This window comes from Haemorhous mexicanus, chromosome 36 (genome assembly GCF_027477595.1).
Source record: "Haemorhous mexicanus isolate bHaeMex1 chromosome 36, bHaeMex1.pri, whole genome shotgun sequence".
Classification (NCBI taxonomy): domain Eukaryota; kingdom Metazoa; phylum Chordata; class Aves; order Passeriformes; family Fringillidae; genus Haemorhous; species Haemorhous mexicanus.
In genome coordinates, this window is record NC_082376.1 from 784,511 (window position 1) to 805,903 (window position 21,393).

Sequence of the window (21,393 nt, forward strand, 5' to 3'; positions counted from 1 at the left end):
AAAATCCCCCCAAAACAGCGGGGAGGGGGCGGGGCCAGAGCGCCTGGGGGCGGGGCCACAGGCAAAGGGGCAGGGCCAAGGCACATGGGGGAGGGCCGGAACACCTGGGGGTGTGGCCATAGGACACAGGGGTGGGGCTAGAGGACATGGGGGTGGGGCTAGAGGACACGGGGGTGGGGCTAGAGGACGGGGGGTGGGGCCAGAGGACATGGGGGTGGGGCCAGAGCAGCCGGGGGAGGGTGGGGACATGTAGGGGGAGGGGCACAGGTGGCCACAGGTGGGGGGGGGAGGGGCACAGGTGTGCCCAGGTGTGCCCAGGTGGGAGGCACACAGCTGTCCCCAGATGTGCCAGGTGTGCCCTGGTGTCCCAGGTGGGTGGCACACAGGTGTGTCCAGGTGTGCCCAGGTGGGTGGCACACAGGTGTCCCCAGGTGTCCCAGGTGTGTCCAGGCGTGCCCAGGTGGGTGGCACACAGGTGTCCCCAGGTGTCCCAGGTGTTCCCAGGTGTGCCAGGTGTGCCCAGGTGGGTGGCACACAGGTGTCCCCAGGTGTCCCAGGTGTCCCCAGGTGTGCCAGGTGTCACTCCCGGATGCTGGCCGAGTAGGAGAACTGCGGGAAATGCGTCCGGTGGTCGCACTCCGGAGAGTCCAGGAGCTCACCTGGGGACAGGTGGGACCAGTGAGGGACGGGAGAGGGACAGGAGCTCACCTGGGGACAGGTGGGAGAGGTGAGGGACAGGAGAGGGACAGGTGGGCCAGGTGAGGGACAGGAGCTCACCTGGGGACAGGTGGGACCAGTGAGGGACAGAGGAGGGACAGGAGCTCACCTGGGGACAGGTGGGACAGGTGAGGGACAGGTGGGACAGGTGAGGGACAGAGGAGGGACAGAGGAGGGACAGGAGCTCACCCTGGGGACAGGTGGGACCGGTGAGGGACAGGTAAGGACTCAGGTGAGCTCAGGTGAGCCCAGGTGAGCACTCACATCTCTGGGGGGGTTGACGGTGATGGACAGGGACAGGTAAGGACACAGGTAAGGTACAGGTAAGGACACAGGTGAGCCCAGGTGAGCCCAGGTGCACTCACATCTCTCGGGGGGGGGGAGTGACCGTGATGGAGAGGGACAGGTAAGGCACAGGTAGGGACACAGGTGAGCCCAGGTGAGGGTACAGGTGAGCCCAGGTGAGCCCAGCTGAGCCCAGGTGCACTCACATCTCTCGGGGGGCGTGACCGTGATGGACAGGGACAGGTAAGGCACAGGTAGGGACACAGGTGAGCACAGATAACAGGACAGGTGAGCCCAGCTGAGCCCAGGTGAGGGTACAGGTGAGCCCAGGTGAGCCCAGGTGAGCCCAGGTGCACTCACATCTCTCGGGGGGGGAGTGACCATGATGGACAGGGACAGGTAAGGCACAGGTAAGGACACAGGTGAGCACAGATAACAGGACAGGTGAGCCCAGCTGAGCCCAGGTGCACTCACATCTCTCGGGGGGGGAGTGACCGTGATGGACAGGGACAGGTAAGGACACAGGTGAGCCCAGGTGAGGGTACAGATGAGCCCAGCTGAGCCCAGGTGCACTCACATCTCTCGGGGAGCGTGACCGTGATGGAAGGGGGGGGGTCAGGGACAGGACAGGTAAGGCACAGGTAAGGACACAGGTGAGCACAGCTAACAGGACAGGTGAGCCCAGGTGAGCTCAGGTGAGCCCAGGTGCACTCACATCTCTCGGGGGGGGCGTGACCGTGATGGACAGGGACAGGTAAGGCACAGGTAGGGACACAGGTGAGCACAGATAACAGGACAGGTGAGCCCAGGTGAGCCCAGGTGAGCCCAGGTGCACTCACATCTCTCGGGGGGGCGTGACTGTGATGGACAGGGACAGGTAGGGACACAGGTGAGCCCAGGTGAGGGTACAGGTGAGCCCAGGTGAGCCCAGGTGCACTCACATCTCTCGGGGGGGCGTGACCGTGATGCTCTGTGCCGTGAACTCCTCATCGAAGTACCTGGTGTCCACCTCCGACGTCACCTGCGGCCGGAAGGGCGGCACCAGCTGGGGGGGGCGGGGCCTCTCGCCAGGTGTGTGCCAGGGGGTCTCACCTGGGCGGGGCGGGGCCGGGGGCGGGGCCTCACCTTCCTCTGCACCACGTCCTGCCAATCGATGCCCGCGAAGAAGCGATGCTCCATCACCTCGCGGGGCGTCACCTGGGCCGCCGCCCAGCCTGGGCACAGGTGAGCACAGGTGAGCACAGGTGAGTACAGGTGTGTTAGCAACTGAGTACAGGTGGGCACAGGTGAGTGCAGGTGGGCACAGGTGGGCACAGGTGAGCACAGGGGGGCACAGGTGTGTTAGCAACTGAGTACAGGTGGGCACAGGTGAGTGCAGGTGAGCACAGGGGGGCACAGGTGGGCACAGGTGAGCGCAGGTGGGCACAGGTGTGTTAGCAACTGAGTACAGGTGGGCACAGGTGAGCACAGGGGGGCACAGGTGTGTTAGCAACTGAGTACAGGTGGGCACAGGTGAGCACAGGGGGGCACAGGTGTGTTAGCAACTGAGTACAGGTGGGCACAGGTGAGTGCAGGTGAGTGCAGGTGGGCACAGGTGAGCACAGGTGAGTGCAGGTGGGCACAGGTGTGTTAGGAATGTACAGGTGAGTACAGGTGAATACAGGTGAGCATGGGTGTGCCCAGGTGTATCTCAGGTGTATCTCAGGTGTGCCCAGGTGTATCTCAGGTGTATCTCAGGTGTGCCCAGGTGTATCTCACCTCTGTTTGGGATCCTTTTTGAGCAGCCCGGCCAGCAGGGAGCGGCTCTCGGGCCCCAGGGAGCGCAGGAACTGAATGTGCCAGGTGTGTGTGGGTACCCCAGGTGTGCCCAGGTGTATCTCAGGTGTGTCTCACCTTTGTTTAGGATCCTTTTTGAGCAGCCCGGCCAGCAGGGAGCGGCTCTCGGGCCCCAGGGAGCGCGGGAAGCGCAGCTCCTCCAGCAGGATGAGCTCGAAGGTGTGAGTGTACCTGTGCCCAGGTGTGCCCAGGTGTGCCCAGGTGTATCTCAGGTGTATCTCACCTTTGTTTGGGATCCTTTTTGAGCAGGCCGGCCAGCAGGGAGCGGCTCTCGGGCCCCAGGGACCGGGGGAAGCGCAGCTCCTCCAGCAGGATGAGCTCGAAGAGCCGCTCGTTGGTCCTGGTTGTAGAAGGGGAGGCGCCCGCAGAGCATCTCGTACATGACCACGCCCAGCCCCCACCAGTCCACGGCGCGGCCGTAGTCGTTGTCTTCCAGGACCTGCGGGGACAGAGGGCACCAGGTCACCTGTCAGGACCTGTGGGGGTAAAGGTGAGGGGGCCACCTGACAGGACCTGTGGGGGTCAAGGTGTGAGGGTCACCTGACAGGACCTGTGGGGGTCAAGGTGTGAGGGTCACCTGCCAGGACCTGCGGGGACAGAGGGCACAGGGTCACCTGTCAGGACCTGCGGGGGTAAAGGTGAGGGGGTCACCTGACAGGACCTGTGGGGTAAAGGTGAGGGGTTCACCTGCCAGGACCTGTGAGGGTAAAGGTGAGGGGGTCACCTGTCAGGACCTGTGGGGGTCAAGGTGGGAGGGTCACCTGTCAGGACCTGCAGGGGTAAAGGTGAGGGGTGTGACCTGTCAGGACCTGCGGGGACAGAAGGCACCCGGTCACCTGTCAGGACCTGTGGGGGTAAAGGTGAGGGGGTCACCTGTCAGGACCTGCGAGAGTCAAGGTGAGAGGGTCACCTGCCAGGACCTTGTGGGGGTAAAGGTGAGGTGTTTGACCTGCCAGGAACTTTCTGGGAATTTTGGGGATTTTTCCGGAATTCCGGGAATTCCCAGCCCCACCTCGGGCGCCAGGTACTCGGGGGTGCCGCAGAAGGTCCTGGCAGGATTTGGGGAATTCTCTGGGGATTTTGGGGGAATTTTCAGGGATTTTGGGGTTTTTTCAGGGATTTTTTCAGGAATTCTGGGATTTTTTTGGGAATTTTGGGGATTTTTCCCAGAATCCCGGGAATTCCCAGCCCCACCTCGGGCGCCAGGTACTCGGGGGTGCCGCAGAAGGTCCTGGCAGGATTTGGGGGAATTCTCTGGGGATTTTGGGGGGAATTTTCAGGAATTCTGGGATTTATTTTGGAATTCTGGGATTTTTTCAGGAATTCTGGGATTTTTTTCAGGAATTTTGGGGATTTTTCCTGGAATTCCGGGAATTCCCAGCCCCACCTCGGGCGCCAGGTACTCGGGGGTGCCGCAGAAGGTCCTGGCAGGATTTGGGGAATTCTCTGGGGATTTTGGGGGGAATTTTCAGGGATTTTGGGGTTTTTTCAGGAATTCTGGGATTTTTTCAGGAATTCTGGGATTTTTTCAGGAATTTTGGGGATTTTTCCCGGAATTCCGGGAATTCCCAGCCCCACCTCGGGCGCCAGGTACTCGGGGGTGCCGCAGAAGGTCCTGGCAGGATTTGGGGGAATTCTCTGGGGATTTTGGGGGGAATTTTCAGGGATTTTGGGGTTTTTTCAGGAATTCTGGGATTTTTTCAGGAATTCTGGGATTTTTTTCAGGAATTTTGGGGATTTTTCCCGGAATTCCGGGAATTCCCAGCCCCACCTCGGGCGCCAGGTACTCGGGGGTGCCGCAGAAGGTCCTGGCAGGATTTGGGGGAATTCTCTGGGGATTTTGGGGGGAATTTTCAGGGATTTTGGGGTTTTTTCAGGAATTCTGGATTTTTTCAGGAATTCTGGGATTTTTTCAGGAATTTTGGGGATTTTTCCTGGAATTCCGGGAATTCCCAGCCCCACCTCGGGCGCCAGGTACTCGGGGGTGCCGCAGAAGGTCCTGGCAGGATTTGGGGGAATTCTCTGGGGATTTTGAGGGGAATTTTCAGGAATTCTGGGATTTATTTTGGGAATTCTGGGATTTTTTTCAGGAATTCTGGGATTTTTTCAGGAATTTTGGGGATTTTTCCCGGAATTCCGGGAATTCCCAGCCCCACCTCGGGCGCCAGGTACTCGGGGGTGCCGCAGAAGGTCCTGGCAGGATTTGGGGGAATTCTCTGGGGATTTTGGGGGGAATTTTCAGGGATTTTGGGGTTTTTTCAGGAATTTTGGGATTTTTTTCAGGAATTTTGGGGGTTTTTCCCGGAATTCCAGGAATTCCCAGCCCCACCTCAGGCGCCAGGTACTCGGGGGTGCCGCAGAAGGTCCTGGCAGGATTTGGGTGAATTCTCTGGGGATTTTGGGGGAATTTTCAGGGATTTTAGGATTTTTTCAGGAATTCTGGGATTTTTTCAGGAATTTTGGGGATTTTTCCCAGAATTCCGGGAATTCCCAGCCCCACCTCGGGCGCCAGGTACTCGGGGGTGCCGCAGAAGGTTCTCATGGTGGTGCCGTCGGTCACGCCCTCCTTGCAGAGCCCGAAATCCGTGATCTTGATGTGCCCGTCCTTGTCCAGCATCAGATTCTCCAGCTGGGAACGCGGCAGTCAGACCCAAAATCCCGGGAATTCGCCCAAAAATCCCCGGGAATGACCCAAAATCCCGGGAATTCAGCCCAAAAATCCCCAGGAATGACCCAAAATCCCGGGAATTCAGCCCTAAAATCCCAGGAATGACCCAAAATCCCGGGAATTCAGCCCTAAAATCCCAGGAATGGCCCAAAATCCTGGGAATTTGGACCCAAAATCCCAGGAAATCAGCCCCAAAATCCCCAGAAATGCCCCAAAATCCCGGGAATTCAGCCCAAAATCCCACAAAATCAACCGCAGAACTCCTGAATTTCGTCCTGAAAAATCCCAGGAATTCAGCCCCAAAACTCCAGAATTCTCCCCAAAACCCCCGGATTTCTCCCCAAAACCCTCAGAATTCTCCCCAAAATCCCAGAAATGCCCTAAAATCCTGGGAATTCTCCCAAAAATCCCAGAAATGCCCCAAAATCCTGGGAATTCTCCCCAAAATCCCACTAAATCAACCGCAGAACTCCTGAATTTGGTCCTGAAAAATCCCAGGAATTCAGCCCCAAACCCCCGGAATTTCCCCCAAAACCCCCGGAATTCTCCCCAAAACCCTCAGAATTTCCCCAAAACCCCCGGAATTCTCCCCAAAACCCCCGGATTTCTCCCCAAAACCCTCAGAATTCTCCCCCCAAACCCCCAGAATTCAGCCCAAAAACCCTCAGAATTCTCCCCCAAACCCCCAGAATTCTCCCCAAAACCCTCAGATTTCTCCCCAAAACCCCAGAATTCTCCTCAAAACCCTCAGAATTCTCCCCAAAACCCCCGGAATTTCCCCTAAAACCCCCGGAATTTTCCCCAAAACCCCCGGAATTTCCCCCAAAACCCCCGGAATTTCCCCCAAAACCCCCGGAATTCTCTCCAAAACCCCCGGAATTTCCCCCAAAACCCTCAGAATTCTCCCCAAAACCCCCGGAATTTTCCCCAAACCCCGGAATTCTCCCCAAAACCCCCGGATTTCTCCCCAAAATCCCCGGAATTTCCCCCAAAACCCCCGGAATTTCCCCCAAAACCCCCAGAATTCTCCCCAAAACCCTCAGAATTTCCCCCAAAACCCCTGGAATTCTCCCCAAACCCCTCAGAATTCTCCCCAAAACCCCCGGAATTTTCCCCAAAACCCTCAGAATTCTCTCCAAAACCCCCGGAATTCTCCCCAAAACCCTCAGAATTCTCCCCAAAACCTCCGGATTTCTCCCCAAAATCCCCGGAATTTCCCCCAAAACCCCGGAATTTCCCCCAAAACCCCCAGAATTCTCCCCAAAACCCTCAGAATTTCCCCCAAAACCCCTGGAATTCTCCCCAAACCCCTCAGAATTCTCCCCAAAACCCCCGGAATTTTCCCCAAAACCCTCAGAATTCTCTCCAAAACCCCCGGAATTCTCCCCAAAACCCTCAGAATTCTCCCCAAAACCTCCGGATTTCTCCCCAAAACCCCCGGAATTCTCCCCAAAACTCCCGGAATTCTCCCAAAACCCCAGAATTCTCCCCAAAACCCTCAGAATTCTCCCCAAAACCCCGGAATTCTCCCCAAAACCCCCAGAATTTCCCCCAAAACCCTCAGAATTCTCCCCAAAACCCTCAGATTTCTCCCCAAAACCCCCGGAATTCTCCCCAAAACCCCCAGAATTTTCCCCAAAACCCTCAGAATTCAGCCCAAAACCCCGGAATTCTCCCCAAAACCCTCAGATTTCTCCCCAAAACCCTCAGAATTTTCCCCAAAACCCCCGGAATTCTCCCCAAAATCCCCGGAATTCTCCCCAAAACCCCAGAATTCAGCCCAAAACCCTCAGAATTCTCCCCAAAACCCCCAGAATTCTCTCCCCAAAACCCCCGGAATTCTCCCCAAAACCCCCCGGAATTTCCCCTAAAACCCCCGGAATTCTCCCCAAAACCCTCAGAATTTCCCCCAAAACCCCCGGAATTCTCCCAAAACCCTCAGAATTTCCCCCAAAACCCCCGTAATTCTCCCCAAAACCCCTGGAATTCTCCCCAAAACCCCCGGAATTTCCCCCAAAACCCCCGGATTTCTCCCCAAAACCCCCGGAATTCAGCCCCAAAAAGCCCGGAAGCGGCCCCGAGGCACCTTGATGTCGCGATAGACGACGTCCCGCGAGTGCAGGTACTCCAGGGCCGAGACGATCTCGGCGCCGTAGAAGCGCGCGCGGGACTCGGGGAACACCCGCTCCCGGGACAGGTGGAAAAACAGCTGCGGGTTGGGGCCAAAAAAGAGGGAAATTGGGCAAAAGAGTGGGGGGAGGAACAGCTGGGGGGAAATTGGGGAAAATTGGGGGGGATTGGGGGGGAATGGGGGAAAATTGGGGGGGAATGGGGGGAAATGGGGGAGAAATGGGGGGGAAATTGGGGAAAAATTGGGGGAAAATGCAGGGGAAAATGGGGGAAAATTGGGGGGGATTGGGGGGAAAACTGGGGAGGAATTGGGGGGAGATGGGAAAAATTGGGGAGGAAATTGGGAAAAATCAGGGAGAAATGAAGGAAAATTGGGGAAAATTTGGGGAAAATTGGGGGGGAATTGGGGGGAAATTAGGGGGAATTGGGAAAAAATGGGGGGAAATTGGAAAAATCAGGGAGAAATGGAGGAAAAATGGGGAAAAATTGGGGGGAAATTCAGGGGAAAATGGGGGGAATTGGGGGGAAAATGGGGGGAAAATTGGGGGGGGAATTGGGGGGAAATTGGGGGGAAATTGGGAAAAAATGGGGAAATTGGGAAAATCAGGGAGAAATGGAGGAAAAATGGGGGAAAATTGGGGGAAATTGGGGAAAAATGGGGTAAAATTCAGGGGAAAATTGGGGGGGAAATTGGGGAAAAATGGGGGGAAATTGGGAAAATTAGGGAGAAATTGGGGGGAAATTGGGGGAATTGGGGGAAAAATTGGGGGAAATTGGGGGAAAAATTGGGGGGGAAATGGGAGGAAATTGGGGGGACATTGGGAAAAAATACTGGGGGAGAATTGGGGGAAATTGGGAAAAATTGGGGGGAAATGGGGAATATAGGGGGAAAAATTGGGGGGAATTGGGAAAAATCAGGGAGAAATGGAGGAAAAATGGGGAAAAATTGGGGGAAAATTGGGGGGAAATAGGGAAAAAATTGGGGGGAATTGGGGGAAATTGGGGGAAATTGGGAGGAATTGGGAAAAATTGGGGAAGAAATTGGGAAAAATGGGGAATTGGGAAAAATCAGGGAGAAATGGAGGAAAAAATGGGGAAAATTGGGGGGAAATTGGGGAGAAATCGGGGGAAAAATTGGGGGAAATTCAGGGGAAAATGGGGGGAAATTGGGAAAAATGGGGGGAAATGGAGGAAAAATGGGGAAAAATTGGGGGAAATTGGGAAAAAATATTGGGGGGAATTGGGGGAAAATGGGGAAATTGGGGAGAAATTGGGAAAAAGGGGGAAAATTGGGGGGAAATTGGAGAAAGATTGGGGGAAATTAGGGAAAAATTGGGGGAAATTGGGAAAAAATATTGGGGGGAATGGAGGAAAAATGGGGAAAAATTGGGGGGAAATTGGGGGGAAATTGGGGGAAAACTGGGAGAAAATTCAGGGGAAAATGGGGGGAATTGGGGAAAAAATGGGGGGAAATTGGGAAAAATTGGGGGAATGGAGGAAAAATGGGGAAAAATTGGGGGGAATTGGGAAAAAATATTGGGGGGAAACTGGGAAAAAACATTGGGCGGAAACTGGGGAAAAATACTGGGGGGAAATTGGGGAAATATTGGGGGAATTGGGGGAAAATGGGGAAATTGGGGGAAAATTGGGAAAAAGGGGAAAAAATTGGGGGAAAATTGGGGAAAGATTGGGGGAAATTGGGGAAAAATTGGGGGAAATTGGGGAAAAATATTGGGGGGAAATTGGGGAAAAACATTGGGGGGAAATGGGGGGAAATTGGGGAAAAAGGGGAGAAAAATTGGGGGAAAATTGGGGGAAAATTGGGTAAAAATATTGGGGGGAAATTGGGGGGGAAATGGGGAAATTGGGAAAACTGGGGGGAAAAGGGAAAATTTGGGGAAAAACTGGGGGAAATTGGGAAAAATGGGGGGAATGGGAAAAAAGGGGGGAAAATGGGGGAAAAACGGGAGAAAAATTGGGGGGAAATTGGGGAAAAATTGGGGGGAAATGGGGAAATTGGGAAAACTGGGAGAACAGGGAAAATTTGGGGAAAATCGGGGGGAGATTGGGAGAAAAATGGGAGGAAAATGGGGGGAAAATGGGGAAAATTGAGGAAAAATTGGGGGAAAATGGGAGAAAAATTGGGGGAAAATGGGGTAAAATTGGGGAAAAATGGGGGAAAATTGGGGAAATTGGGGGAAATGGTGGGAAGGTGGATGAAGCCCCCCAGAGGCAGGAAATTCCGTTTTTGGGGTGAAAAAGGCCAATTTTGGGGCAGGGCAGGGCGGGGCACCTCGCCGCCGTTGGCGTACTCCAGCACGAAGCAGAGGCGGTCGCTGGTCTGGAAGGCGTACTTGAGAGCCTGGGGGAAAAAAAAGGGGATTTTGGGAAAAATTCCCCAAAAATTGGGGGGTTTGGGGAGGGATTGCTGGAATTGGGGGTTTGGGGGAAATCCCTGGGAATTCGGGATTGAATTCCTGGAAATTTGGGGATTTTGGGGAGGGATTCCCGGGAATTCGGGATTGAATTCTTGGAAATTTGGGGATTTTTGGGGAGGGATTTCCTGAGAATTTGGGATTTTGGGAGAGAATTCCCAGAATTTGGAGATTTTGGGGAAAATTTCTGGAAATTTGGGGATTTTAGGGAGAAATTCTTGGAAATTTGGGATTTAATTCCTGGAAAATTGGGATTTTGGGAGGGAATTCTCAGAATTTGGGGATTTTGGGGAGATATTCTTGGAAATTTGGGATTGAATTCCTGGAAATTCGGGATTTTGGGAGGAAATTCCCAGAATTTGGAGATTTTGGGGACAATTTCTGGAAATTTGGGGATTTTAGGGAGGAATTCCTGGGAATTCGGGATTGAATTCCTGGAAATTTGGGGATTTTGGGGAGGAATTCTTGGAAATTTGGGATCTAATTCCCCCAAAATTGGGATTTTGGGAGGGAATTCCCAGAATTTGGAGATTTTGGGGACAATTTCTGGAAATTTGGGGATTTTAGGGAGGAATTCCTGGGAATTCGGGATTGAATTCCTGGAAATTTGGGGATTTTTGGGGAGGGATTTCCTGAGAATTTGGGATTTTGGGAGGGAATTCCCAGAATTTGGAGATTTTGGGGACAATTTCTGGAAATTTGGGGATTTTAGGGAGGAATTCCTGGGAATTCGGGATTGAATTCTTGGAAATTTGGGGATTTTGGGGAGGAATTCTTGGAAATTTGGGATCTAATTCCTGGAAATTTGGGATTTTGGGAGGGAATTCCCAGAATTTGGAGATTTTGGGGAATATTCCTGGAATTTGGGATTTTAGGGAGGGATTCCTGGGAATTCGGGATTGAATTCCTGGAAATTTGGGGATTTTGGGGAGGAATTCTTGGAAATTTGGGATTGAATTCCTGGAAATTCGGGATTTTGGGAGGGAATTCCCAGAATTTGGAGATTTTGGGGACAATTTCTGGAAATTTGGGGATTTTAGGGAGGAATTCCTGGGAATTCGGGATTGAATTCTTGGAAATTTGGGGAATTTGGGGAGGAATTCTTGGAAATTTGGGATCTAATTCCTGGAAAATTGGGATTTTGGGAGGGAATTCTCAGAATTTGGGGATTTTGGGGAGAAATTCTTGGAAATTTGGGATTGAATTCCTGGAAATTCGGGATTTTGGGAAGAAATTCCCAGAATTTGGAGATTTTGGAGAGGAATTCCCAGAATTTCAGGATTTTGGAGAGGAATTCCCAGAATTTCAGGATTTTGGGGAGGAATTCCCAGAATTGGAGAATTTTGGGGAGGAAGTCCCAGAATTTGGGGATTTTGGGGAGGAATTCTCAGAATTTGGGGATTTTGGGGAGGAATTCCTGGATTTGGGGATTTTGGGAAAGAATTTTTGGAACTTTGGGATTAAACTCCTGGAAATTGAGGAATTTTGGGTGGGAATTCCTGGAATTTGGGAGTTTTTGGGGAGGAATTCCTGGAAATTTTGGATTTTGGGGAGAAATCCCGAGAATTTGGGGATTTTGGGCTGGAATTTGGGGGAATTTTGGGCAGGAATTTGGGGGACTTTTGGGCTGAAATTGAGGATTTTTGGGCAGGAATTTGGGGGATTTTTGGGCTGGAATTGGGGGATTTTTGGGCAGGAATTTGGGGATTTTTGGGCAGGAATTGGGGGGATTTTGGGGCAGGAATTTGGGGGATTTTTGGGCAGGAATTTGGGGGATTTTTGGGCTGGAATTGGGGGATTTTTGGGCAGGAATTTGGGATTTTTGGGCAGGAATTGGGGGGATTTTGGGGCAGGAATTTGGGGGATATTTGGGGCAGGAATTTGGTGATTTTTGGGCAGGAATTTGGGGGATTTTTGGGCAGGAATTGGGGGATTCTTGGGCAGGAATTTGGGGGATTTTTGGGCTGGAATTTGGGGATTTTTGGGGCTGGGATTGAGGGATTTTGGGCTGGAATTGGGTGATTTTGGGGCAGGAATTGGGTGATTTTGGGCTGGAATTGAGGGATTTTTGGGCTGGAATTGGGGGATTTTTGGGGCAGGAATTGGGGGATTTTGGGCTGAAATTTGAGGAGTTTTGGGCAGGAATTTGGTGATTTTTGGGCAGGAATTTGGGGGATTTTTGGGCAGGAATTTGGGATTTTTTGGGCAGGAATTGGGGGATTTTGGGCTGGAATTTGGTGATTTTTGGGCAGGAATTTGGGGGATTTTTTGGGCAGGAATTGGGGGATTTTTGGGCAGGAATTTGGTGATTTTTTAGGGCTGGAATTTGGGGGATTTTTGGGCAGGAATTTGGTGATTTTTGGGCAGGAATTTGGGGATTTTTGGGCTGGAATTGGGGGATTTTGGGGCTGGAATTGGGGGATTTTGGGACTGGAATTTGGGGGGATTTTTGGGCAGGAACTGGGGGATTTTTGGGTAGGAATTTGGGGATTTTTGGGCAGGAATTTGGTGATTTTTGGGCTGGAATTTGGGTGATTTTTGGGGCTGGAATTGGGGGATTTTGGGGCTGAAATTTGAGGATTTTTGGGCAGGAATTTGGTGATTTTTGGGCAGGAATTTGGGGGATTTTTGGGCAGGAATTTGGTGATTTTTGGGCAGGAATTTGGGGATTTTTGGGCAGGAATTTGGGGGATTTTTGGGCAGGATTTTGGTGATTTTTGGGCAGGAATTTGGGGGATTTTGGGGCAGGAATTTGGGGGATTTTTTGGGCTGGAATTTGGGGGATTTTTGGGCTGGAATTGGGGGAATTTTGGGGCAGGAATTTGGGGATTTTGGGGCTGGAATTGGGTGATTTTGGGCAGGAATTGGGGGGATTTTTGGGCTGGATTTTGGGGATTTTTGGGGCTGGAATTGGGGGATTTGGGGGCAGGAATTGGGGGATTTTTGGGCTGGAATTGGGGGATTTTTGGGCAGGAATTTGGTGATTTTTGGGCAGGAATTGGGGGGATTTTGGGGCTGGAATTTGGGGATTTTTGGGCAGGAATTTGGGGGATTTTTGGGCAGGAATTTGGTGATTTTTGGGCAGGAATTGGAGGAATTTTGGGGCAGGAATTTGGGGATGTTTGGGCTGGAATTGGGGGAATTTTGGGCAGGAATTTGGGGGATTTTAGGGTAGGAATTTGGTGATTTTTGGGCTGGAATTGGGGGATTTTGGGGCAGGAATTTGGGGGAATTTTGGGCAGGAATTTGGGGGATTTTGGGGCAGGAATTTGGGTGATTTTTGGGCAGGAATTGGGGGATTTTGGGGGCTTTTGGCACGCACGGTCAGGAAGGGGTGGCGGCTGCTCTGCAGGACGCGGCTCTCGGTCACCGTGTGCGCCACCTCGTCCTGCGGGGGGCCCAGCGCTCACCTCTGGCCCCAAGGGACCCCAAAACCGCCTCTTTTCACCCCAAAATGTCCCAAACCACCATTTATCGCCCCAAACTACCCCAAAAATGCCATTTATTGCCCCAAACTACCCCAAAAATGCCGTTTTCCACCCCAAAGTGCCCCAGAAATGCTCTTTTTTTTCCTCCAAACTGCCCAAATCAGACCCCAAAATTCCCATTTTTTTCCCCAAATCCCCATTTTTTGCTCCAAACACCTTTTTTTTTTCTGCAACTCCCCATATTTGGCTAAAACCCCCATTTTTTCCCCCAAAATCACCAATTTTTAACCCAAAAATGCCATTTCTTTCCCAACCCCCTTTTTGCCCAAAATCCCCATTTTTCACCCCAAACTTTAACCATGACAACCTCCCCAAAACCCCCATTTTTTTCCAAAAATTCTCCATTTTTACCCCCAAAACCCCCATTTTTTACCCCAAAATCCCCAATTTTTTTACCCCAAAAATGCCATTTCTTTCCCAAACCCCTATTTACCCAAAATCCCCATTTTTCACCCCAAACTTTAACCATGACAACCTCCCCAAAACCCCCCATTTTTTTCCAAAAATTCTCAGTTTTTACCCCCCAAACCCCCATTTTTTTCCTCCCAAATCCCCAATTTTTTTACCCCAAAAATGCCATTTCTCTCCCAACCCCCCTTTTTGCCCAAAATCCCCATTTTTCACCCCAAACTTTAACCATGACAACCTCCCCAAAACCCCCATTTTTTCCAAAAATTCTCCGTTTTTTCCCCCCAAAACCCCCATTTTTGCCCCCAAAATCCCCATTTTTTTCCCCAAAATCCCCATTTTTTACCCCAAAAATGCCATTTCTTTCCCAACCCCCCTTTTTGCCCAAAATCCCCATTTTTCACCCCAAACTTTAACCATGACAACCTCCCCAAAACCCCCATTTTTTTCCAAAAATTCTCCGTTTTTTCCCCCCCAAAACCCCCATTTTTGCCCCCAAAACCCCCATTTTTGCCCCCAAAATCCCATTTTTTTCCCCCAAAATCCCCATTTTTTACCCCAAAAATGCTTTTTTCTCTCCCAACCCCCCCTTTTTGCCCAAAATCCCCATTTTTCAGCCCAAACTTTAACCATGACAACCTCCCCAAAACCCCCATTTTTTCCAAAAATTCTCCATTTTTGCCCCCAAAACCCCAATTTTTTCCAAAAATTCTCCGTTTTTACCCCCAAAACCCCCATGTTTGCCCCCAAAACCCCCATTTTTTTTCCCCAAAATCCCCATTTTTTACCCCAAAAATGCTTTTTTCTCTCCCAACCCCCCCTTTTTGCCCAAAATCCCCATTTTTCAGCCCAAACCTTGGCGATGACGACCTCCTTGCGCAGGATCTTCATGGCGTAGTGCTGGCCCGAGCTCTTCTCGCGCACCAGGATCACCTTCCCGAAGGTGCCCTTGCCCAGCAGCTTCAGGTAATCAAAATCCTCCATGCTCTGGGGCAAAAAATCCGATTTTTGGGGTTTTTGGGGTTTTTGTGGGGTTATGGGATTTTTGGGGATTTTTTTGGGGTTTTTTGGGATTTTTTTGGGGATTTTTTGGGATTTTTGGGGGATTTTTCAGATTTTTTTCGGATTTTTTGGGGAATTATTCTTGATTTTTGGGGGATTTTTTGGGATTTTTTGGGGATTTTTTTGGGATTTTTTGGATTTTTTTTGAGATTTTTTTGAGATTTTTTGGGGATTTTTGGGGGGATTTTTTGGATTTTTTTGAGATTTTTTTGGGGAATTATTCTTGATTTTTTGAAGATTTTTTGGGGTTTTTTTGGGATTTTTTTGGATTTTGGGGGGATTTTTAGGATTTTTTTGAGATTTTTTTTGGGAATTATTCTTGATTTTTTGAAGACTTTTTGGGGTTTTTTTGGGATTTTTTTGGGATTTTTTGGGATTTTTGGGGGATTTTTTGGATTTTTTTTAGATTTTTTTAAGGAATTATTCTTGATTTTTGAAGATTTTTTAGGGATTTTTTTGGATTTTTTGGGGATTTTTGGGGGCTATTTTGGGGCTATTTGGGGTGGATTTTGAGGGATTTTTCAGAGGCATTTTGTGGGATTTTGGGGACGTTTTGGGTGTTTTTTGAGAGACTTTTGGGGATATTTTGGGGGCTATTTTCGGGGTTGTTTGGGGTGGATTTTGGGGTGACTCACGGCCTTGCTGCGGGGTTTCCCGGCGGCCTCTCCGTCCTCGCCCTCGCCGGGGGATCCCCGGAGCTCCGGCGGCTCCGGGGCCGGCGCGCGCCTCTTCAGCCGGGAGGCCACGGCCTGGATGGCCTGGAGCCACTCCTCGCTGCCGGGAGGGATCCACCGGATCACCAGCGGGATCCACCCCGAACCGGGATCCGCTCCGGGGATCCACCCCGGATCCAACCCCAAAATGGGGATCCGCCCCAGAGAGCCCAAGCTGGGATCCACGCCTCGCTGGGGGGAGGGATCAAGTGGATCCCGAATGGGATCCCGAAAAGGGATCCACCCCAGGGCCCCCAAACTGGGATCCACTCCTCGCGGTGGCAAGGGGATGGATCCCGAATGGGATCCCGAAAAGGGATCCACCCCAGGGCCCCCAAACTGGGATCCACTCCTCGCGGTGGCAAGGGGATCAAGTTGATTCCCCATGATCCCAAATGGGGATTCCAAACTGGGATCTCTCTCCCAGAGGGATTTGGGATCCCTCCCAGGGGGATTTGGGGTCTCTCCCAGCAGGATTTGGGGTCTCTCCCAGGAGGATTTGGGGTCTCTCCCGGGGGGATTTGAGGTCTCTCCCAGGGGGGATTTGGGGGTCTTTCCCGGGGGGATTTGGGGTCTTTCCTGGGGGGATTTGGGGTCTCTCCCAGGAGGATTTGAGGTCTCTCCCTTTGGGGTCTCTCCTAGGGGGATTTGGGGTCTCTCCCTTTGGGGTCTCTCCCTTTGGGGTCTCTCCCTTTGAGGTCTCTCCCAGGGGGATTTGGGGTCTCTCCCAGGAGGATTTGAGGTCTCTCCCGGGGGTATTTGGGGTCCCTGCCCCCCCCCGGTGCCCACCCACCGCTCCTGGGCCGTGTCCACGTGGAAGGTCCTCTCGATGACCGTGGTCCACTGCAGGCAGCGGATGACGAAGGTGTTGGGGCGCGGCCGCTCCGTCCTCATCAGCTGGCACTCTGCACCGGGGCGAAAACCGGGAACATCGGGCAAGAACCCAGCCAGGGGCCGGGCCGGGCCTCAGTTTCCCCCGTGCTGAGCCCGTACCGGCCACGGAGAAGTTGTTGAGGGGGGGGAGGCCGTGCTCGGAGCTCTCGGGCCGCTCCTTGTAGCCGATGAAGGAGCCGTCGCTCTTGAGCAGGAAATAACGGGGGCGCCACGTCTTGATGTACTCGCCTGGGAGGGGGGAAAGGGTTAATGGGGGTGGGGGGAGGGTTAATGGGGTGGGGGGGTCGGGGGTGGAAGGGTTAATGGGGTGAAAGGGTTAATGGGGGTGGGGGGATTGGGGGTGGAAGGGTTAATGGGGTGAAAGGGTTAATGGGGGTGGGGGGATTGGGGGTGGAAGGGTTAATGGGGGTGGGGGGAGGGTTAATGGGGTGGGGGGATCGGGGGTGGAAGGGTTAATGGGTGAAAGGGTTAATGGGGGTGGGGGGATCGGGGGTGGAAGGGTTAATGGGGGATGGGAGGAGGGTTAATGGGGTGGGGGGATCGGGGTGGAAGGGTTAATGGGGTGAAAGGGTTAATGGGGGTGGGGGGAGGGTTAATGGGGTGGGGAGATCGGGGGTGGAAGGGTTAATGGGGGTGGGGGGATCAGGGGTGGAAGGGTTAATGGGGGTGGGGGGATCATGGAAATGGGGGAAATCTCTCACCCCACAGCCCCAGTCCCAATCCCAAAGGCCCCAAATCCCAAATCCCAAATCCCACAGCCCCAATCCCAAAGGCCCCAAATCCCAAATCCCAAATCCCACAGCCCCAATCCCAAATCCCCCAATCCCCATTTCCAACCCAATCCCATCCCAATCCCAAATCCCAAATCCCCCAACCCATTCCAAATCCCCCAATCCCCATTTCCAACCCAATCCCATCCCAATCCCAAATCCCAAATCCCACAGCCCCAATCCCATCCCATCCCAAATCCCCCAACCCATCCCAAATCCCCCAATCCCCATTTCCAACCCAATCCCAATCCCAAATCCCAAATCCCAAATCCCACAGCCCCAATCCCAATCCCAAAGGCCCCAAATCCCAAATCCCACAGCCCCAATCCCAATCCCAAAGGCCCCAAATCCCAAATCCCACAGCCCCAATCTCAAATCCCCCATTCCCCATTTCCAACCCAATCCCATCCCAAATCCCAAATCCCAAATCCCACAGCCCCAATCCCATTCCAATCCCAAATCCCCCAATCCCCATTTCCAACCCAATCCCATCCCAAATCCCATCCCAATCCCAAATCCCACAGCCCCAATCCCAATCCCAAATGCCCCAAATCCCAAATCCCATCCCAATCCCAAATCCCAAATCCCAAATCCCACAGCCCCAATCCCAAATCCCCCAATCCCCATTTCCAACCCAATCCCATCCCAATCCCAAATCCCAAATCCCCCCATCCCAAATCCCCCTCCCCATCCCATCCTGAGACCCCAAACCCCCCATCCCACACCCCCAATCCCATCCCAATCTCAAATCCCCCAATCCCTGCCCCCAGGGCCCAAGCCCCGCCCCTGGGGCCCAAGCCCCGCCCCCGGGGCCCAAGCCCCGCCCCCGGGGCCCAAGCCCCGCCCCCAGGACCCAAGCCCCGCCCCCGGGCTCACCCCTCTTGTGCAGCCAGCCCTCCTTGACCACCTGCACCTCAGCCATGGCGGCCCCGCCCCCCCCGGGGCCCCCCGGGGCCACCGGAGCCGCCCCGGGATCCTGCGGGGCCGGGAGCACCTGCGGGGATCGATAACGGGATCCACCAGGGGATCCACAACGGGATCCGCCAGGGGATCGAGAACGGGATCCATAACGGGATCCGCAATGGGATCGATAACGGGATCCGCAATGGGATCCACAACGGGATCAACAACGGGATCAACAACAGGATCCACCAGGGGATCAATAACGGGATCAGCAACGGGATCGATAACGGGATCAGCAACGGGATCGATGACAGGATCAATAGTGGGATCAGCAATGGGATCCATAACGGATCGATAATGGGACCGATAACGGGATCAGCAATAGGATCGATAACAGATCGATAATGGGACAGTAACGGGATCCACCACGGGATCGATAATGGGATCAGCAATGGGATCCATAACGGGATCAATAGTGGGATCAGCAACGGGATCGATGGGATCAATAACGGATTGATAATGGAATCAAGAACAGACTCAATAAATGATCAATAATGCAATCAGCACTGGGATCAGCAATGGGATCAATGGAATCAACAACAGGATCAATAAAGGATCGGTAATGGGGTCAATAACGGGATCAGTGGGATCGTTAATGGGATCGATAACGGGATCAATAACGGGATCAGCAACGGGATCAGCAACAGGATCAATGGGATCGATGATGGATCAGTAATGCAACCAATCATGGGATCAATGCGATCAATTGGATCAATAATGGGATCAATGGGATCAATGGGATCAATAATGGGATCAATGGGATCAATGACGGGATCGGTGACGGATCTATAACGGGATCAGCAATGGGATCAATAACGGGATCAATGACGGGATCAGCAATGGGATCCACGGGATCCATGATGGGATCAATGGGCTCAGTGGGATCCCCGGGCTCCAGGCCGTGCCTCAGTTTCCCCCCCAGATCCCCCCAGGATCCCCTGCGGATCCTCCGGGTCGGGAATCCCCAAAATCCGGGGAAACGACCCCAAAACGGGCGGGGCTGGAGGGGCGGGGTGGATCCCGTGGGATTCTGGGATCTCTGGGGGTTTGGGATCTGGGGGGTTTTGGGGCCAATCCCTGGGATTTTGGGATGGATCCCATGGGATTTCGGGGTGGATCTGCAGGATTTTGGGACAGATCCCTGGGGTTTCGGGATCTGTGGGATTTTGGGGTGGATCTGTGGGGTTTCAGGACCAACCCCTGGGATTTTGGGATGGATCTGTGGGATCTGTGGGGTTTTGGGACCTGTGGGATTTTGGGATGGATCCCATGGAATTTTGGGATGGATTTGTGGGATTTTGGGACCAATCCCTGGGATTTTGGGATGGATCCCATGGGATTTGGGGGTTTTGGGATGGATCCCATGGGATTTGGGGGGTTTGGGATGGATCCCATGGGATTTGGGGGGTTTGGGATGGATCCCATGGGATTTTGGGATGGATCCCATGGGATTTGGGGATTTCGGGATGGATCCCATAGGATTTTTTGAGGGATCAGTAGGATTTTGGGATGGATCCCATGGGATTTGGGGGTTTTGGGATGGATCCCATGGGATTTTTTGAGGGATCAGTGGGATTTTGGGATGGATCCCATGGGATTTGGGGGTTTTGGGATGGATCCCATGGGATTTGGGGGTTTTGGGATGGATCCCATGGGATTTTTGGACCAATCCCTGGGATTTTGGGATGGATCCCATGGGATTTTGGGATGGATCCCATGGGATTTGGGGGTTTGGGGACAAGACAAGGGCAGGGCGGATGTGGGGCTCATCTCCCCCCTGGTTAAGGACCCCAATGAGTCGGGGGCCGAAGCCCCTGCCCCGTACCCGAGCGCCGGATCCGGATCCGAGGGCAGCTCCCGGCGCCGGCTCCTGCTGGGGCCAAAAAATGGGGAGAAAACGGCCAAAATTGGGATTTGGGGGAGGAAAAGGGAAATTCGGGAATGAACAGCGGCTCTGGGGGGGATTGGGGGGAGGGGAAATTGGGGGGATTTTTTAGGGAGGGAAAATTGGGGGGATTTTTTGGGGGAGGGGAATTTGAGGGAGGGAAAATTGGGGGAGGGAAAATTGGGGGGATTTTTTGGGGGAGGAAAATGAGGGAAGGAATTTGGGCAGAGGAATTTTAGGAGGGAATTTGGGGAAGGGAATTTTAAGAGGGAATTTGGGGAGGGGGAAAACTGGGGAGTAAATACTGGGGGGGGGAGGGGGTCCCACGCCACTGCTGCTCCTCCCCGAGGAGGAAATTTGGGATTTTGGGTGAGAATTTGGGCCGGAATTTGGGGAGGGGTCCCATCCTGAGGGGCTGAGGGGGGATTTGGGGAGAACAGAGAAGGCCCCCAGCCCCCCCCCCCCATTTCACGAGTGGTTCGCTCCCCACAGGAGCGAACGGAACCGCAGCGGACGGAACCACAGCGGGGTCCCGGGGTGGGGAGAGCCGCCGTTGTTCCTCCCGTGTCCCCGCATGTCCCCGCGTGTCCCCCCCTCACCCCACGCGTGGTGAGGCCCCCCCCCCCACCCCCCTCATGGACAGGACGAGCCCATTCTTTCCCGCCAGAGGGGGGAAGGAGGAACGCAGCGCCCCCCTCCGACGGCGCGCGGGTGGTGCGGCCCTCGCTGCCCCTCAGGGGAGCCGGGCGAGTCCATTGTGCGGCGCGGGGGGGGAGGGGAAGGAGGAGGAACGGAAGCACCCCAAGGTCTCCTCTCACCTGTCATGGAGGCCGCAGGCCCGGCCGGGTCCGGCCGCTCCTCCCGGGACCCGCGGGGATTTTTTTATTTCCCTGTCCGGGTTCCGTTCCGTCCCGGAAAGAGGAAAAATAAAAATTAGATTAAATTAAATTAAAAAAAAAAAAAAAAAAAGCGGCGGCGGAAGGAAAAAGGGACCAAAAACAGCGCGGGGGGAGGAGGGGGGGCCGTGAGGGGGAGACCCCGCGCGCGCGCCTGCCCCGGGGCGTGGCTATGACGTCATAGAGGGCGGGGTTAGGCGGAAGGGGCGGGGCGGAACTCCCCCCGCGTTAATAAAAGCTCAT

General features: G+C 53.5%; 1 protein-coding gene and 3 long non-coding RNA genes across 6 annotated transcripts in view; 2 read left to right on the forward strand and 2 right to left on the reverse strand.

Moving 5' to 3' along the window:
• Positions 1-659, forward strand: part of LOC132341210 (uncharacterized) — a 6,380-nt gene extending 5,721 nt beyond the window's left edge. The window contains exons 3-4 of one of the 3 annotated variants that reach the window (XR_009490127.1): positions 422-504; positions 558-659. This is a non-coding gene — a long non-coding RNA (uncharacterized LOC132341210). Of the gene's footprint in view, positions 1-421; positions 512-538 lie in introns of those variants that run through there. The other 2 variants (XR_009490128.1, XR_009490126.1) reach the window with 2 other exon arrangements.
• The window catches only part of LOC132341209 (RAC-beta serine/threonine-protein kinase-like), a 26,706-nt gene extending 5,445 nt beyond the window's left edge, over positions 1-21,261 (reverse strand). Inside the window, 13 exon segments of the mRNA XM_059872581.1 lie at positions 3,062-3,174; positions 3,176-3,277; positions 5,339-5,467; positions 7,593-7,715; positions 9,930-9,998; positions 13,394-13,459; positions 14,823-14,954; positions 15,665-15,803; positions 16,536-16,647; positions 16,736-16,864; positions 18,283-18,400; positions 20,195-20,242; positions 21,073-21,261. Coding sequence (XP_059728564.1) covers positions 3,062-3,174; positions 3,176-3,277; positions 5,339-5,467; positions 7,593-7,715; positions 9,930-9,998; positions 13,394-13,459; positions 14,823-14,954; positions 15,665-15,803; positions 16,536-16,647; positions 16,736-16,864; positions 18,283-18,328 — 1,160 coding nt within the window. The 5' untranslated portion in view covers positions 18,329-18,400; positions 20,195-20,242; positions 21,073-21,261.
• LOC132341211 (uncharacterized) lies at positions 1,996-3,054 on the reverse strand. Its single transcript, XR_009490129.1, has 3 exons — positions 2,896-3,054; positions 2,128-2,216; positions 1,996-2,047 (listed from the first exon to the last, which is right to left on the reverse strand). It is a non-coding gene; the product is annotated as an uncharacterized LOC132341211 (long non-coding RNA).
• Positions 2,261-2,710, forward strand: LOC132341212 (uncharacterized). Its single transcript, XR_009490130.1, has 3 exons — positions 2,261-2,380; positions 2,421-2,566; positions 2,607-2,710. It is a non-coding gene; the product is annotated as an uncharacterized LOC132341212 (long non-coding RNA).
• Positions 21,262-21,393: the final 132 nt, after the last annotated feature.